The following is an 18051-nucleotide window of genomic DNA, read 5'->3' on the forward strand; positions in this document are numbered from 1 at the left end:
TGAATAAAATATATTAAAAAAAAAAAAAAGTCCATAAAGAAACTCAGGAGTATCTAACTCTAGTGCATGCCCCCTTCCCAACAACAGGCTGGGCATCCCTGGGGCTTGCCCAGGAAGAAAGGTAAGAAGCAGATACATCCCCGAGGACTCACTCATTCGGTTTATTCCAAGGGGATCCCCTCTTGAAAGAGACCATGTTTATCAGTTCTCGCTCCCTCCTCTGAGGCTAAGATGCGGTGAGAGAGCAGTGATGGCGATGCCCTAATTATTGCTCCTCCTGGGCTGTCAAGGCCACCAGGGCTGCCCGGACCTCTTCTGCCTGCGCTGGGGGCAGCAGACAGTCCTGGATGAGGGCCAGAGCGGCCGCCTCCGTCAGGCTGCTGAAGTCCTGGGGCGTTTTCACAGGGAGGTGCCCGGCCAGCTCGCAAAGGGCAACATTGAACGCCTCTCGCTCCTTCACCCCAAAGCTGGACTTCCGGGCCCAGAGGATCACCCGGACCCCTGTGAGCGCTGAGGAAAAGGAAGTCTGTCCAGGTGCTGCGCCCCGGGTCACGAACAGGTTGTGTGCAATCTCCCGGGCGGTCAGATAGTCGGTGGCTCGACACACCCTGCTTATCAAGGCTGCTAAGTCCGGGCCTGGCCCGCTGGTGTAAAAGAGGAAGCCGGGAGCTGGGACAGCCTGCAGCAGGTGCAAACGGCCCCCAGGGTCCAGGGGCTCACTGGGTGCCCCCTCCACGGGCAGCCTGTGGGGCAGGTAATAGCCGTGCAGGTGGAGGTGGTTGACGGAGGCCAAGCCGCCCAGGCTGTTGAAGCCGACGCGAAAGCCCGGGTGTGAGCTCAGCAGCACGGCCTCCAGGCCCGCCCGGAGTGCACCCGGCAGCAGGCGCTGGGGGAGTCCCCGGGCGGGCTCGGGCACCAGCAGCACGTGGCCCCACTCCAGGGGGCTCACGTTGATCATCACGAGGATATCCTCTTGCTGGAGAACCCCCTCTTGCTGGAGAACCCCCTCTTGCTGGAGAAGCCCCTCTTGCTGGAGAAGCGCCTCTTGCTGGAGAACCCCCTCTTGCTGGAGAACCCCCTCTTGCTGGAGAACCCCCTCTTGCTGGAGAAGCCCCTCTTGCTGGAGAAGCGCCTCTTGCTGGAGAACCCCCTCTTGCTGGAGAACCCCCTCTTGCTGGAGAACCCCCTCTTGCTGGAGAACCCCCGGGGGATCCGGCTCCCCGCGCAAACGGAAGAGGACTTCTCCCGGCCGGATTTTGTTGAAGTTAAACTCTTCGGGGTCAAAGGCCTGCCTGACGCTCCTGATGTTCTGGGGGCGCCTCCTCTGCACCCCTCGTTCCACATTCAGCTGAGCCACGAAGCCCATGGAACCAGGGAGCATCCGGGTCTGCAGATCCCCCAGGCGGTAGCGGAACAGCCCCAGCTCCATCCGCTGTCTCCAGGCAGAGCAGAGCGCCGAGTCAAAACGAGACAGAGGCAGGGTGTCCGGGAGGCTGGGCGCGGTCCTCGGCCACTGAATCGCTTCCCGGGAGAGTTCCTTCTGTCCATAGACAAAGTCAGGGATGCCGTGCTCTTCCCAGTCCTCCCTGTTTGGAGGGAGCAGATAGGAAGTTTCGCTTGAGCCAGCTGAATCCGCCATGGGCCGGCCTGAAACAAACATGAGAGGGGGGACAAACACATGATGCTACCCCATTTCCAGAGATTTTACTTTTATTTTCAAATAACCTTTACTTGTCCTTCTGGTTACAAAAGTCATATAAACCTTTGGTCAAATATGTTGAAATACAGAAATTACTCATGATCCTGTAGATGAGCATATATTTTTGCTGAATTAAAAATCCAAATAGCCAACTGGCATAACTCAGTGGTTTGAGCATCGACCAATGAACCAGGAGGTCAAGGTTCGATTCCCAGTCAGCGCACATGACTGAGATCCTGGGGATGAAGCCCGGAACCCAGGCATGTGCCCTTGACGGGAATCGAACCTGGGACCTTCCAGTCCACAGGCCGACGCCCTATCCATTGAGCCAAGCCAGCCGGGGCGATCACCTTGAGTGCTGGGCAAACTACAGTCACTCCGAAAACATTTACTCAACCAAGGCCACGTGTCAGGTCCTGGCGCGCATGCCTCTCTCTCCTAGCTCACGGGGCTTACAGTCTAGTGGGGGAAGCAGACATCACCCGAGTAACTATAAACTGCAAGCAAGATACATGCCGCGCAGGAGAAGCCTCGGGAACTCGGCAAGTGTAAGACAAACTCCTGATCCAGTCCAGGGACTCAGGAAAGGCCTCCGTGAGGGCAAGCCGGAAGAGGAGCTGCGTGCCCACGGTGCCAACACACAGAGGCCCTGAGCAGTCGGCAGGGAGAAGCTGAAGTCAGATTACAGGGGCGCGCGTTTTTGTTTGTTTGTTTTTAATGAGCACGCTCACATTTAGACTTTAAAGATCGGCAAGCAGATTAAATGAGAAGAATCCAGAATTAATCCCCACAAGTGCACCTGTCAGTGATACCTCCGCAAAACGAAAGAAATAACCTCCCTTCCACCTCCTCCTCTCAGCAGCTTGGAATCCTCACCCTTTGGCACAGCGCAGTTTCATTCATTCGTGCATTGGTACAGGGGAACCTACCTTGCAAGGCTGTTGCAAAAATCGAAGTCACTCCGCACGGCGTTTGGCATCCGGCGGGTGTCAGGACACAGCCTCACCGGCAGTAAGTTGGCGGCTCTGTCTGCAGAGGCGACCTGGGGGCTGCAACGCGTGAGGCGGGGGCCGGGTGGTGACGTCGGGATGCAAAAGCCGTCCTCAGGCACAGGGGCAGCCGGCGGCCAATGGCCACTCAGAGAGATTCCAGGCCCCCCTGGCCCCAGACTTCCCTGCTGCCCTTTACCCGACCTCACCCGAGGCCGCCGTCGCCGCCCACCGCAGGCGAGGAGGACGCCCCGCGCGATGGACCCCCAGCTACTGCAGCCAGAGCAGCGAGGACGCGGTGCCCTCCGCGCATGCGCAGCCCGCGCGCGCGCACGCGGCGTGGCCCGCCCCGTCCGCTCCCGGAGGCGGGGCCTGTGGTATGACCACGCCCCTAACCACGCCCCCAAACTTGCCAGGGACCGCCCAGAGCCGGGAGCTGGCGTCTGGGCCCCGCGGGGAACCTCGGGGCGCCGTAAGGAGGAGGCGGGCCCGGGGGCGGGGGCCCCCCGCAGGGGCGGTTGCCGTGGGGACGGGGCGGTGACGCGGCCCGAGGGCGGAAGTGAGAAAGTTGCCGGAGTCCCGAGACGAGTTGGCGGAACTGTGCGCGCGGCGCGGCGCGGCGATGGGGGGCTCGGGCAGCCGCCTGTCCAAGGAGCTGCTGGCCGAGTACCAGGTGCGCGGGATGCGGCCCGGGGGGCTCGCGCGCGGGCCTGCGCCCGGGGACGGGTCCCGGAGCGGGCGGCGGGGCGGGCGCGGCCTCCGGGCGGCCCGCTGACCTCCGTCCTGCCTGCCTTCCAGGACCTGACGTTCCTGACCAAGCAGGAGATCCTCCTGTAAGTGCTGTCCTGAACCCCGCCACCGGGACCCTCTAGAGACGGCTTCGGGGGGGCCCTGTCTGACCGCCGGGGAAACTGAGGCCGCCTCGAGGGAGCGGCAGGGGCCGCCGGAGGTCCGCGGCTGAGCCGGAACCGGAGTCCCGCGCCCCAGCCCGCGAGCCCGGGCTGCGCCCCGCCCGCCCTGGGGGCCCAGCTGGGCTGTCTGCAGCCAGAGTTGGGCGCCCTTTGCCCTTGCGCTCCCCTGATTTCTGCATAACAGAACCTCCAGCCCCGGTCCGGCGCGGGCTGCTGTGGCTCTCGGCTGACCGCCGACTGGCAAAGCCAGAGAAGAAGCCTTGGGGAGCGTGGTTCCTTCTCCCAGCTTTACCCACATCACACAGTAACCGCTAACGCTGCTTCCGCACCTGCCCGGTGCCAAGCTCGGTGCCAAATCAGCCTCCGTTACCGACTTGAATCCTCCCGAGGGAGGGAGGGAGGGGACAGGGACACAGACAGGTCCGGAGAAGCCTGGCAACTTGCCTAAGACTGTTCCATCCCCAGAAAGGATTTGAACTGGGGCGGGAACCCCCTTTCCAGCCACTTGCCAGCTTTCGGTGGCCAGGGCTTCCCTTGGCTAAAGTCATCCCAGTGGCGAGGAGGTAGGTGGGGCCGGGGAGGAGATGGCTCCGTTCAGCCTTGAGGAGCAGGAGATCCCTGGAGTTTCGCTTATCTCTCCCAGTTCATCGGAGCCAATGTCTGGCTCCACTATAAACCCAACCTCTCCACCCCTCCGGGACCTACTGTGTGCCTGAGCACACAGTAGGTCCTCAGCAAATACCCATTGGGAGAATGAACTCCCAGCCTGCCCTGTCTTGAGACATAGCTCCCGTTGGCTTATCGAGCCTGGTAACTCAGACATTCTCTGTGCATCGCTTGGCGCCTCACCTGGTGTGTAACGGGTAATACACACGCGGAAAGTGGGCCAACAGGTTCCCCTGCTTGTGCCAGAGCCCACAGGCGGTTCTGTGAGCTGCTGCCGCTGGAGCGCCGGAGCATGGAGGAGTCGCTGCAGGCGCGCGTGTCCCTGGAGCAGATCTTCAGCCTTCCAGAGCTCAAGGTGCCAGCCCCCACCTCCCCCCGACCCCCCTGTCAGGTGGTCACTCTCCCATTCTGCTCTTTCCTCTGTTTCACGTGGATGTTAGGGGGCGAGGGCTTTACCTAAATCACCCAGTGGAATGGATCTGGAACGGCGTTTTTCAAATCGGGATTCTAGGAACGCATTCTTGGCGCGTCAAAAGAAGCTCGGTCCTTTAAGAGGAGTTGAGTTGCCCTCAAGTTTGAGATTCCCCTCTTCCACAGGCTGATTTGCCTCTCCTGAGGGCTGTGAAAATGCAAGGGGCTTGGCCTAGTGCCTGTAACACAGGCGTTTATTTTAATAATTAATTAATATATATTTTTATTGATTTCAGAGAGGGAGGGGAAGAGAAACATCAATGATGAGAATCATTGGTCGGCTGCCTCCTGCACGCCCCCTACTGGTGATCGAGCCCGCAAACCCGAGCATGTGCCCTTGACAGGAATTGAACCCGGGACCCTCCAGTCCACAAGCTGACGCTCTATCCACTGAGCCAAACCAGCCGGGGCTAGTTTGGGAGAGGAAGGGAGAGAGAGAAACATCGATGTGAGAGAAACACATCAATTGGTTGCCTCCTGCAACCAAGGTTCGTGCCCTTGACCGGAATCGAACCCAGGACCCTTTGGTCCCCAGGCCGACGCTCTGTTCACTGACCCTAACGGGCTAGGGCACAACACGTGTTTAATTAAATGTTCTCTTGGCTTAGTATGCCTTCGTCTTCCTTCTCTGCCCCCAGGCCTACCTGTGGGTTAACCTCTGATTCCCAGTAGCCATCCCTGCCCCCTCCCCAGCGATGTCCCTGGTCCTCCTGCCTTCAGAAAAGGACTGGTCATTCTCCGCCCGAGCCTGCGCTCATAGTGTGGGTTCAGGGACTGTCCCCTCTGGTTCATGGAGGCTCTCTTTCTAGGCCAGTGATGGCGAACCTATGACACGCGTGTCAGAGGTGACACGCGAACTCATTTTTTTGGTTGATTTTTCTTTGTTAAATGGCATTTAAATATATAAAATAAATATCAAGAATATAAATCTGTTTTACTATAGTTGCAAAGTTCAAAAAATTTCTGTATGTGACACGGCACCAGAGTTAAGTTAGGGTTTTTCAAAATGCTGCCACGCCGAGCTCAAAAGGTTCGCCGTCCCTGTCCCAGGCCAACCCCTTCAGGGAGCGCATGTGCAGGGTCTTCTCCACCTCCCCGGCCCGAGACAGCTTGAGCTTTGAGGATTTCCTGGACCTCCTCAGCGTGTTCAGTGACACGGCAACGCCAGACATCAAGTCCCACTACGCCTTCCGCATCTTCGGTGAGGACCTGGGGAGCCTAGGGGAGCACAGGGCCTTCCCCAGGGGGTCCTTTGGGCGGGGCTGCCTGGGCGCTGGGGTCAGCCCTGGGCTTCCCGTGTCTGCTCTGTAGATTTCGATGATGATGGAACCTTGAACAGAGAAGACCTAAGCCAGCTCGTGAACTGCCTCACGGGAGAAGGCGAAGACACACGGCTCAGTGCTTCCGAGATGAAACAGCTCATTGACAATGTGAGCAGCTGGGCCCAGCAGGGCGGCCCCAGCCGAGCCGAGCCGGGCCAGGCCGGGGAGCCGAGGGAGGGCTTGGGCCTGACACTCTCCCTTTGCCCAGATCCTGGAAGAGTCCGACATCGACAGGGACGGGACCATCAATCTCTCCGAGTTCCAGCACGTTATTTCCCGTTCACCGGACTTCGCCAAGTATGACAGTGGTCCCGCCTGTGGCATCTGGGTCTAGGATGTTATTATGAGGCGAGGGGGGGTGGGGGGGATGCCAGGGAAAGCCCCCCCCCCCCCGCCTCCTCTGAATATCTCAGGGTAGCTCTTCTCCCAAAGGGGACAGACTCGAGACACAGCCCATTCCAAAGGGTCTTGGGGGAGAGGTGGGTACATTTGGGTTTAGTTCTCACCCTCCTCTTCCAGCAGCGAATCAAACCCACTGTTCTCTTGTCCAGCTCCTTCAAGATCGTCCTGTGACAGGAGCCACAGCCGGTTTCCCAGCCACCGTACAATAACCTTGACACTGCTGAGCCGTGGCCAAGGTTACGCCTGTGTTGCCAGGGCCGGCCGAGCTGGCCCGGTGGAGCTGGCACTGCGCAGTCTTGTCCCAGGCGGGGAAGGGCGCTCCCAGTCAGTGCCTCACCCCTTCTCACTGCCCTTGTCACCGCTCTGTTTCTGCTCATCAGTAATAAAGGTTAAGACGTTTTGATTCTGGGTGTGACGCTGGAAATGCTGGTTATGAGGAAGGGCTGGACTTCTAGGAGACCCCGGTTGTCCCGGGACTGACGAACTTCCGGAGAAGGGGCCAGCAGGGAGGCAGAGTGGGCATTGAATATGAGGGGGTCCGTGGGGGAGGGAACGCCTTGGATCCTGATTGTGGTGGTGATGACATGAATTTCTACATTAACATTATAGAGCCGTTTGCCAAAAGGAAAAAGAGCTTACTGTAGCCCGGCCGGGGTGGCTCAGTGGTTAAGCGTCGACCTATGAACCAGGAGGTCACGGTTTGATTCCCGGTCAAGGGCACATGTCTGGGTTGTGGGCTCGATCCCCAGTATGGGGTGTGCAGGAGGCAGCCAATCCATTATTCTCTCATCACTGATGTTTCTCTCCCTTCCTCTCTGAAATCAATTAAAAAAAAAATAAATATATATATATATATATACACACACACACACACACACACACATATATATATATTTTAAAAAGTATTTACTGTATGAGCATTTTAAAAATAAAAAAAAAGAATTTTTAAGAGTTAAATAGAAACCCTGTTCCCTGTGCCCCGACCCCTGACCAGAGTAAAAGGTTGAGATATCGGCGGGCAGGCGGGCTGGCTCTGGCCCCCTGACCCCTGGCCCCTGGCAACAGGAAGTTCAGAACCCCCAGAACTCAGAAGATTAGACCAACCTCAAAAAGCAACAGTCCTTTCATTTTTTTATTTTTCACTTTTACTTTAGTAAATTGTTTTCCCCTTCTAGTTAATTTAGTCAGTTTATATCTGTTTTATTTCGTTTTGTTAATCCTCACCCATTGATTTTTAGGGAGAGTAGGAAAGAGAGAGGGAAAGACAGAGAAACACATCGATTGGTTGCCTCCTGTATGAGCCCCAATCAGGGCCTGGGCCAGGGAAGAGCCTGCAACCAAGGTCCGTGCCCTTGACCCGAATCGAACCCGGGACCCTTTGGTCTGCAGGCCGACGCTCTACCCACTGAGCCACACCCACCGAGCCATGGCTAGGTCAACAGTCCTTTAAGAGGAAGGGCTACGATTCAATTTCGGTTCTTTGAGATTTTATTTAAAATACAAAAAAAAACACAGAACAAATGTAAAGTGCATCTGACTTAAAAAAAAATATAAAACCCACATAAATTCAGGCCCTTGTGCTGGGCAGCGTCAACTCCCTTAGATCGGAGGCAGGTAAAGTGTGGGAGTGAAGGGGGAACTGGGCGCCGAGACGCGCTGGGTGGATACGGGATGGGGGACACGGGTTTCAGTCTGGACAGAGGAAGGCGGCCAACAACAGTCTCTTCCTAGAATTCCGAGGGAAAGGTGAACATCGTCCTAACTCCTGAGCTCACGCTGCCTGCTGTCACGTGGCCACGGCCTGATACAGGCCGGAAAGGTCCAGAGGTGGCTCGAGCCCAGGCCTCGTGAGGGCCGCAGTGGCAGCGTGGCCCTCGGTCCCTGAGGTGATGGGATGGTGGCCGTAACAACCTGGCCAGTGGCCAGGCAGGACCCACAGAGCCGGAGCCGACCCCCGGCCCAGCAGGGACGGGCCGCCTGTGGCAGTAGCATAAGGCAGAGGTTCCCAATCTGTCTCCACTCACCACGGTGGATGTTTCCAAAACCCCAACCAGGGCGAGACCCCGAGGCTGGGGGCTGCGAGCTGGAGCGGCCGTGCCCATTGGCATCATTATTTCACATTTTCAGTGGTTTTTTTTTTACACAAAAGGCTCAGCTTACATGAGGAGCACTGCTCTGCCCACCTAGGCGAGCACCCGCCCATCTTCCGCGGGGCCATGGCATCTGGGTTGGAGGGGCCTCACTCCTCCAACGGGGCCGGTTGAAGGGCCCCGCTCCCCCGGAGGGCTGGGCACAGCGCCGTGTCCAGCCAGACTCTACAAGAGCAGCGTCCAGCCAATGCCTCTCTGAGCATCCAGGGCGCTCTGAAGCCAGGGTGGCCTCCTCTGGAGGTCAGCTGTCACACCACCGAGTCCCGGATCTCAGAGCCCAGGCGGACCCGGGGCCGGGGGCACACCGGGGACACCTCCACGAAGCTGTCGTGGATGCTGAGCGGCCTCTTCTCGGACTCCGTGAAGACCTGCGGCCCCGGGGAGTTGTCCGACAGGGCCTGGTAGCCTCGGTGGTCCGGCGGGATGCTCGGGGGACCGACGCCGTTGAGCGGCCGGGTCTCGGGCGGCAGCACCACCGGGCGGGTCTTGGGGTGCACGCTGGCACGCTCCCCCTGCTTCAGGAAGACCTTCATGCCGTCGCGGTGCCGGTAGAGGAAGAACAGGATCAGGAGCACGATGACCAGCACGAACAGCACGCTCATCACCAGGAACTCGGTCCAATAGGACCGGCCCGCGCCCCAGCTGGCCTTGCCGTGGGCCGGCGCGCTCACCCTCGACGTGTTGATGACGACGGACCCTTTGACGCGCCGGTCTGCCGCCGTGTCCAACACCACCGGGCAGTAGTTAGCCACCAGCTGCCGGAAGCCCCCCTCCAGCGACCAGCACTGGAACACCCCCAGCTCCTGCTGGCTGCCCACCAGCAGCAGGTCCCCCGTGGGCAGCACCCGGCAGGAGGCCGAGCCATTGACAGGCTTCTCGTTGTGCAGCCAGAGCCGCGTTGCCAGGTTGGAGAGCAGGGGGCAGGCCAAGGTGTTCACCGTATTGGGCTGGAACGGGACTGGCTCACACGGCTTCTCGCCTGCGGGCGGGAGAGGCACAGACATGGGGCCAAGGGGGCCTGGCGTGCACCACAGCCCCAGCTCACCCACCTCCCGCTGGGCAGTGCCCATCAGGCCGCCGTGGCAACTGAGGACTCCGGGGACAGTGACTTCCACTTCCCAGGGCCTCGCCTACAGGCTGGAGGGACCAGGATGGGAGCAAAAGGCATTTACTCCCGCCAGTGCCTGAATTCAGGAGCCTTCTAAGCAGCTTGGCCCCTGCCTCCCTCCATCCTCTGACGGGCACCTTACCTGCTGGTGCAGCACCCAGGGATTTGACGAAGGAAGCGTTGCAGAGGTCCCTGGCGTTAGTTCCCTCGATGTCCTGGATCCACGGCCTGAGGAACAAAGAGAGCCTGGGATAGGCCAGGGTGCCCCGTGGGTCTGCACCCCTATCCCCAGGTGCAGCCCTGGAGGCAAGGGCCCGGGGCTCAGGGACCAGCAGGCCCAGAGCAGGGGTAAAAGCAGGCCAGCATCTCTTGTTTCCCAGTAATTATTTCAAGTAAAAGTTACTGTAATACTCCCCTGCATTACAAAAGCAGTAAAAGCCTTAAGACACGGGAAGGACACCTGGCTGTATATAGCTCTGTGTGTCTGTCTGCCTCTCTTTTTTTTAATCCTCACCCAAGGATATGTTTATTGATTTGAGAGAGAGAGGAGGGGAGAGGGAGAGAGAGGAATAGAAGCATCGATGCGAGAAACATCAATTGGTTGCCTCCCGGACGCACCCTGACCAGGGATTGAACCCACCACCTTTTGGTGTACAGCAAGCATGTCAAACTCACGGCCCACAACGAATATTTTTGCAGCCCAGCCAACATAACGGTATGTAAGAAACGTTTTAATAAAAATTTCATGACTTAATTTTTACAATATCCTGTTATACATAATCATTAATAAACGACAACGTTCGCTAATGACCGATTACTATCATCGTGTTGCATTCATTTCCCTAATGCGCCTTACACGCAGGCGCACCATTGCTCTCCACTAATACCAGCAGCGAATATTTTAGCAGCCGATGGACACGTCGTTAGCCCTGGACTGACTTGTTTGGTGTGTCCAACAGGTAATATTTCGCTTTCGGAGAACAAGAAAAATAGGTGTATCTGCGTGACGCTTATTCATTTGTGCCGTTACTCAGTGTCTGGTAAGTGAATGTTCAAGAAAAAAAAAATATATATATTTTTTATGTATTTTATTGATTTTTTACAGAGAGGAAGGGAGAGAGATAGAGAGTTAGAAACATCGATGGTAGAGAAACATCGATCAGCTGCCTCCTGCACGCCCCCCACTGGGGATGTGCCCGCAACCCAGGTACATGCCCTTGACCAGAATCGAACCTGGGACCCTTCAGTCCGCAGGCCGACGCTCTATCCACTGAGCCAAACCGGTTCGGCAATTTTTATTAAAATGTTCTATTATTTCATGTTAATGATCACTCACTTATTTCAGCCCTTTGTATTTTGCATTAACTCTATCGAAATAAACCTACATTTCTATGAACATGGAAGCTTTGGATTTTTTGTGGCCACATACACTTAAACCTTGTTTATTGGGCCCGTGTGAGCCTTTGAGTTTGACATGCTCGGTGTACAGGATGACCCTGCAACCAACTGAGCCACCCAGACGGGGCAGATCTCTCTAAAATCCATGCCCACGCACCAACTTGTTGCATAAAATGTAACCAAGAACCTCCGAACGATTCAAACAAGGACAAGGCTGAAAACACTGTAAAAACCAGCATCCAGGGAGCATGACAAGGAGCGTGTTTGGCGTGTCCCTCCCAGTGTCCATGTGTGTAGTCACATGAGGTTTTGTGAAATAGGAAGCTGGCACTGGGGTCCCCCTGTGTGAAGCAAGAGGGGCAGGCCCTGTTTCCACTTAAAATGCATGCTCTTTTATTTTACACGTACATAGAAAAGTCTGGGAGGGTAGACATCAAATTCTCACCATGATTCTCTCTAGGTGGTGGGTTTAGGGGTAGTTATGTTTTCATTGGGCTTATCTCTATTTTCTAAACGAACATTTTATAACTCAAGTCATTTTCAAAACAACTTTTTTAAAAAATGTATTATTTTGACTAGGCCACTTCAAATAATTTCCTTTTCTTTCTTTTTTAAACAAGGACACTACAAATGGGGCAGGTCCTGATTTCACATAAAATATGTCAACCTATGAACCAGGAGGTCACAATTCGATTCCGGGACAAGGGCACATACCTGGATTGTGAGCTCGATCCCCAGTGTGGGGCGTGGAGGAGGCAGCCAATCAATGATTCGCTCTCATCACTGATGTTTCTATCTCTCTCTCCCTCTCCCTTCCTCTCTGAAATCAATAAAAATCCATAATAATAAAAGTGCAATATGCTAATTAGACCGGACGTCTTTGGGGCTGTGAGGGAAGCCCAGGTCCCAGATGCCAGAGAGAAGCCAGTGCCGGCAGCCGGGAGAAGGAAGGCCTACTCTTGCTCGAATTTTGTGCATCGGGCCTCTAGTATTTAACAAATAATAATTACACCAAGAGAGTGGACGCAAATGGAGCTGTGCGGGGATTCTCAGAGAGCCCGGGGAAGGCGCTCCGAGGCCGCGCACAGGGATGGACGGGGAAGGCCTTCAGGAATCTCACCTGGCGGTCGCCTCCGGGCGGTAGAGGCTGAGGCGACGGCACCTGTTGCCGCTCCAGGCGCAGTAGGGGTCCCGGGCCAGGAGGCAGTCCCCGCAGCTCCGGTACAGGTCGCAGTTGGCCACGGGCACCTGGACTACACCCGAGTATGAGGCTGCGTACACCAGTCCCTGCACAGACACGGGGATCAGAGGCAGGCACGGCAGCCTGGGCCACCACCCACAGCCACCCCTGGCTCGCGTGCCCAACCTGAGCCACTCCCCCAGGGCCTCCACCCATGCCCCTGGGCACCCACTTTCTTCTTCTTTATTTAATTAATTTATTTTTAAATCCTCTCCACCCAAAGATATTTTTCCATTGATTTTTAGAGAGAGTGGGATGGGGAGAAACAGAGAGAGAAACATTGATGTGAGAGAGACACATCGATTGGTTGCCTCCTGCACGTACCCAGACCAGGGAGGAGCCTGCAACCGAAGTACGAGCCCTTAACCAGAATCGAACCCGGGACTTCAGTCCACAGGCGGATGCTCTATCCACTGAGCCAGACAGGCTAGGGCCCGGGCACTCACTTTCTAACAGCTTATCAGCAGAGGGGCACCCCACGCGCGCTGACCGGCCTCTGCCGCCTGCTTACCCGGTTGGGGTCCAGGAGCAGGTTCTGCACGGGCTGCCCCGGCGAGAAGATCTGGAGTTCCTCAATGACGTGCACGCTGGAGCCCACGTCCACCGCCTTGTGCAGCCGGCCGTCCTCTGCAGCAAGGACAGTGCTCAGGCCCTGGGCGGAGCCTGTGCCCACGCGCCCCGCCCCTCGGCCACGCCCCAGCCTAGACCACGCCCTGGTCCCCGCCCAGCCCAGACCACGCCCCCGGGCCATGCGCCCCCGGGCCTGGGCCCTGCCCCGCCCTCGACCACGCCCCCAGCACAGACCACGCCCCAGCCTAGACCACGCCCCGGGCCTGGGCCCTGTCCCGCCCTCGACCACGCCCCCAGCACAGACCACGCCCCCGGCCTCCGCGCCTGCCTGGCTGCAGATACTCACTGGTGCCCAGGAAGAGGACGTCGTAGGTGCGGTGCAGGCCCGCCACGCGGTGCACGGTCACGCGCTGGTAGCGGGCCTGCGGCTGCAGCAGCAGCAGGCGGCTGCGGACCTGCCCGTCCATCAGGAAGTGGTCCTTGAGGAAGTTCAGCACGCGGTCCGGGAGCTGTAGGGACGAGTTGATCCTTCTCTCCCGGGTGCTGTTGGTGATGCACTGAAGGAGAAGGTGGCGGCGTGAGGCCAGCGACACATGGAACAGAAGGGGGTCCCCGCAGATCCCGCCGGGGCGGCAGGGCGTACGCCCACCCTCGGAAGCCATGGCACGTCACTAGCAGGTCTGTGGAGCCACAGGGCAAAGCCCAGGCTGTGGGCACCCAAGGGCCCCCGCTGGCCAGTGTCCCTGTTGTGATGCTCCCAGCTGCTCCCCCAGGCCTCGAGCAGCACAACCACACCGCCTGCTCTGTGAGCATCCTAGTGGGGGGCATGAGGTGCCCACAGTTAGTGCCTGATTCTCTCTGTAAGAGCCCTGAGACTTGGTACCCAGGAGTGACCCTCCTCCGATGAGGCTCGAGGGCTGGGGATGAGCACCCAGTAGGGCAATGCTGAGATGGGCTCCGCACGCCCATGTCCTGGCTCAGGTCTGCTCTGGGGAAGCCCCTCAGGCTGGAAGGAAAGGAGAAGGAACTCTAGCCTGGCCAGCATGGCTCAGTGGTTGAGCATCGACCTATGAACCAGGAGGTCACGGTTCGATCCCCATTCAGGGCACAGCCCAGGTTGAAGGCTCGATCCCCAGTGTGGGGCGTGCAGGAGGCAGCCGACCCATGATTCTCTCTCATCATTGATGTTTCTCTCTCTCTCTTTCTTTGAAATCAATAAAAAATATATTTTTTTAAAAAAGAAGAAAACTCTTTCTTGGGGCCTGGCCATTTACTACTCAAATAAATAAGGCGCTCACAGCCCAGGGGGAGGCACCGTGAGCACACAAGTACAAAGGTAGTGTGAGTGCCCTGATGGGGGCACACCTCCCCTCCCCTCGCCCCCCACAGCCTGGAAGGCATTCAACAGTCACGGTCCCATCTAACCCAGTGGGACAAGCAGGCCTGGGCTTTGGTCCCCACTTCGAAGATGAGAAAACAGCCGTGACAGACTTGGAGAAGCCAAGTGACCCCAGCCTGGGAGAGGCCCCCATCTCCCGGGCCCCCCCCGCCCAGTGCAGGGAGCAGTGCTCACCGAGCCCGGCCGGGGCGTGGGCACCTCGTAGGCCACGGTGTACCACTGCAGCGTCTCCCGGTTCACCGCCTTGTAGAAGCCGTCGAAGGCCCTCTGCACGTCCTTCATGCTGAAGACACAGACAGCAGAGCCCTCCGTGGTCCCTCTGTGCCTACACAGGAAGTGGCGTTAACCCGAGAGCCGGGGCTCAGGGTGAGGCGGGCTCCCGGGCCCAGCCCCAGCCGGCCCTCACCCTCCCAGCCCCAGCCAGGTCCGGGGGCCCTACCACTGGGACGTGAAGACCCCGTAGAAGAGGGTGTCTCGCCAGTCCTCCGGGCTGGGGCTCAGCGTGAACACGTCCTGCAGCACGTTGAACGGGAAGCCGTCGCCGGGACGCAAGCACAGCAGCTGGGCCTTCAGGAAGGACGTCCAGCGCTGCTGCAGGATCCGCCCGCCGCCCTCGTCACCCTGTGGGAGGGAGAGAGGCCGCTCAGGCACGGAGGTGGGGGGCTGGGGGCTCCTCGCTGCCCCCTCCCCTACAGTAGCTGAGATGGACAGCAGGGAGGACGGGCAAGCCACAGCCAGGCCTGAGCTCCATTGAAAATCAAGAACACCCACCCCGGCCTGTGTGGCTCAGTGGTTGAGCATCGACCTATGAACCAGGAGGTCACGGTTCGATTCCTGCTCAAGGGCACATGCCCGGGGTTGCAGGCTCCACCCCCAGTAGGGGGCGTGCAGGAGGCAGCCGATCCATGATTCTCTCTCATCATTGATGTTTCTATCTCTCTTTCCCTTTCCCTTCCTCTTGGAAATCAACAAAAATATCTTTTTTAAAAAAAGAAAAAATTGCCCGACCGGCGTGGCTCAGTAGTTGAGCATGGACCTGTGGACTCAAGGGTCCCGGGTTCGATTCCTGGTCAATGGCACATGCCCGGGTTGCGGGATCGATCCCCAGTAGGGGGCGTGCAGGAGGCAGCCGATACATGATTCTCTCTCATGGATGTTTCTCCCTCTCTCTCTCTCTTTCCCTCTCCCTTTCTTTCTCTCTAAACAAATCAATAAAAAATAAAATAAAAAAAGAAAAGATCAAGAACACCTGGAGGCAAAGTGCAGGTGCATCAGCCGGCTAAGTGGACGTCAGTGCTTTGCTTTCTGTGAAATCCCACAAAAAAGGACCAAGGGGAGTCTCCCTACAAACATGGACACAGGTCACGGCTTCCAGCTGAAGAAGTGCATTTACAGTGCAAGTCGTGTTTGCAAATACTTTTTTTTTTGTTGCTGTTGTTTTAATATATTTTTATTGATTTCAGAGAGGAAGGGAGAGGGAGAGAGAGAGATAGAAGTATCAACGATGAGAGAGAATCACTGATCGGCTGCCTCTGGCACGCCCCCCACTGGGGATCGAGCTCACAACCGGGACATGTGCCCTTGACTATAACTGAACCGTGACCTCGGGTTCCTAGGTCAACACTCAACCACTGAGCCACACAGGCCGGGCTGTAAATAAATATAAGTATTTACACACACGCAAAAAAAAAAAAAGAAAGATTAGCAAGGAACCTTCTAGAATGTTAAAAATGGTCACTTCTTATGGTGGGGCGATAGGAATCTATACTAATAAAAGGGTAATATGCTAATTAGACCACACGTCCTTCTGGACAAAGCCATGGTGGCGGGGCCAAGGCAGAGGCAGTTAGGGGTGATCAGGCCAGCAGGGGAGACCAGTTAGGGCAATCAGGCCAGCAGCGGAGAGCAGTTAGGGTGATCAGGCAGACAGGCACGCAAGTGGTTAGGAGCCAGTGGTCTCGGATTGCGAGAGGGATGTCCGACTGCCGATTTAGGCCTGATCCCGCAGGGGGCAGTCGGACATCCCCCGAGGGGTCCTGGATTGGAGAGGGTGCAGGCAGGGCTGAGAGACACCCCCCCCCCCCCCGCGAATGAATTTCATGCACCGGGCCTCTAGTATAACATAATATTCAACCACATGCCTAAAAACTTTATGTGGATTAATTTAGTCCACACGACAACCTGAGTCAGGTGTGGTTCTTGCTCCCATTGCACACACCAGGGAGCTGTAACTGAGCAGGTGGGGGGGGGGTGCCCAGGTTCACGAGACCAGCAGGGGCTGGCTGAGCAGCAGGCAGCCTGGCGCCAGAGGCTCGCCTCTGTACCGCGATGCTATTCTGCCTCTCTATCGTGTGATGTCTGTGTGCATGTTCCTGTTCTGTAGTTCGCATAAGAGAAAACAATACGAGGCATTTTGATTTAAAGGCCGTGAGCTAAGCCGTTCTTCCCGGAGGACAAGAGAAGGTCACAGAAGCAGGACCTCCTGGCGTTTCCTGACCCCGGACCGGGGGAGCCTTTGGGGGCTCTGGGGGGGCACCCCCCGCTCACCTTGCAGATGCGGGCGATGCGGGACACGATGGTGTTCTCGAAGAACTCAAACTCCTGGCCCGTCTCGCTGAAGAAGAAGTAGATCTTGTCATCGTCCCCTTGCAAGCTGCCCCGGCTCTCGGGAATGTAGGCCGAGGCCACAAACGCTGGGTCTGTGGGAGCCGGCAAGGAACAGAGTCAGCCCCGGCATCCCAAACAGGCGAGACTCTGTTCTCAGGCCCTGGGGGGGCGGGGGGGGCACCCTTCCCAGGGCCCCTGGGCCTGCCCATGGGTGGGCGGTGGGAGGGCTTCACCTTGGAGCCAGTTGAGGGAGCCCTCGGTCTTGATGGGCCGGCGGCTCTGGCTCCGGGAGATGGCCGGGTCATTCCCCTGGAAGTTGCCGACTGTCCCAGTATAGAGCTCGCCATCTGCCAAGAAAACATTCCCATGGGAACGGCCTCTCGGCGGGGCCTCCTCCCCCCACACAGGCCTGCAATGACCCCAGCCCTGCCCACTTCACTTGGGGTGCACAGAGGAGGGAGCAGGAACCAGGAGCAGGAACTGGGGTGCACAGAGGAGGGAGCAGGAACCGGGAGCAGGAACTGGGGTGCACAGAGGAGGGAGCAGGAACCCCAGGGCAGCCCAAGGTCATACCTGCACATCACCCCCCGCCCCCCGATGGAGCCTCAACAAGGCCATCCTGCCCCCAATACTCACCAACCATTAGGGCCGTGGACTTGAAATTGGGGTCAAAGGGGCAACGGCCCTTGCCATCTTCCAGAAGGACATTCCCCGCCTTGTCCTGTGCCAGCGTGAAGTTCTCCACACTCTGCGGGGGAGCAGACAGGGGGGCTCAGGGGCACACCAGGGCAGGGGTGGGCTCCGCAGGAAAGGCGGGGGATGCTGGGAAGGGCAACTTGGAGGGGGAGCGGGTGGGGGCAGAGGTCAGACAGGCCGTCCTCCCCATCCTAGTGCTCAGGGCACAGCGACCCCTGCGGTGGGCACCAGAAGTCCCAGGTGGCAGAGGGGAGATGAGGCTTAGAAAGGGATCTACAGGGCGTGGGCTGTGGGTCAGCCAGGATCGTGGTGCCTGGGCGATTGCATGCGCTCCTCCTCCAGCTGGGGCTGGGCCACGGGCTCCTGGAGCCCAGAGCTACCAAGAAGCCTCGCTGGGACCTGCCCTTCGCCAGGGGGCGGTGC

At 57.9% G+C, this 18051-nt stretch overlaps 4 protein-coding genes across 6 annotated transcripts in view; 2 read left to right on the forward strand and 2 right to left on the reverse strand.

Moving 5' to 3' along the window:
* CRTC3 (CREB regulated transcription coactivator 3) overlaps positions 1 to 18051 on the forward strand; it is a gene marked incomplete at its 5' end in the record, with an annotated part of 1283408 nt that overhangs the window by 446015 nt on the left and 819342 nt on the right. The gene's annotated exons all lie outside the window — the stretch shown is intronic.
* Positions 140 to 2995, reverse strand: GDPGP1 (GDP-D-glucose phosphorylase 1). The gene is made up of 2 exons (XM_081114676.1): positions 2629 to 2995; positions 140 to 1647 (listed from the first exon to the last, which is right to left on the reverse strand). The coding sequence occupies exon 2, from the start codon at positions 1637 to 1639 to the stop codon at positions 266 to 268; it is 1374 nt and encodes a 457-aa protein (XP_080970802.1). The 5' UTR covers positions 1640 to 1647; positions 2629 to 2995; the 3' UTR covers positions 140 to 265.
* On the forward strand, positions 3114 to 6866 carry CIB1 (calcium and integrin binding 1). 2 transcript variants are annotated; one of them, XM_081114897.1, is made up of 7 exons: positions 3114 to 3361; positions 3487 to 3521; positions 4512 to 4620; positions 5787 to 5937; positions 6048 to 6166; positions 6267 to 6355; positions 6610 to 6863. In XM_081114897.1, exons 1-7 carry the CDS (start codon positions 3311 to 3313, stop codon positions 6629 to 6631), a joined length of 576 nt encoding a protein of 191 aa, XP_080971023.1. In that variant the 5' UTR covers positions 3114 to 3310; the 3' UTR covers positions 6632 to 6863. The 2 variants fall into 2 exon arrangements, with proteins under 2 accessions (XP_080971023.1, XP_080971024.1); XM_081114898.1 differs by lacking the exon at positions 3487 to 3521 and having other exon boundaries at positions 3296 to 3375; positions 4482 to 4620; positions 6610 to 6866.
* SEMA4B (semaphorin 4B) overlaps positions 7931 to 18051 on the reverse strand; it is a 29865-nt gene continuing 19744 nt past the window's right edge. The window contains exons 5-14 of one of the 2 annotated variants that reach the window (XM_081114739.1): positions 17569 to 17680; positions 17166 to 17279; positions 16873 to 17024; positions 14765 to 14946; positions 14500 to 14650; positions 13273 to 13483; positions 12868 to 12983; positions 12237 to 12403; positions 9861 to 9946; positions 7931 to 9589 (exon numbers count right to left, since the gene is read on the reverse strand). In XM_081114739.1, the coding sequence (XP_080970865.1) occupies positions 8859 to 9589; positions 9861 to 9946; positions 12237 to 12403; positions 12868 to 12983; positions 13273 to 13483; positions 14500 to 14650; positions 14765 to 14946; positions 16873 to 17024; positions 17166 to 17279; positions 17569 to 17680 (2022 nt within the window). In that variant the 3' untranslated portion in view covers positions 7931 to 8858. Of the gene's footprint in view, positions 9590 to 9855; positions 9947 to 12236; positions 12404 to 12867; positions 12984 to 13272; positions 13484 to 14499; positions 14651 to 14764; positions 14947 to 16872; positions 17025 to 17165; positions 17280 to 17568; positions 17681 to 18051 lie in introns of both variants that reach the window. The other variant, XM_081114740.1, reaches the window with a different exon arrangement.

The sequence above is a fragment of the Myotis nattereri genome (genome assembly GCF_964212035.1).
Source record: "Myotis nattereri genome assembly, chromosome: 21".
Classification (NCBI taxonomy): Eukaryota; Metazoa; Chordata; class Mammalia; order Chiroptera; family Vespertilionidae; genus Myotis; species Myotis nattereri.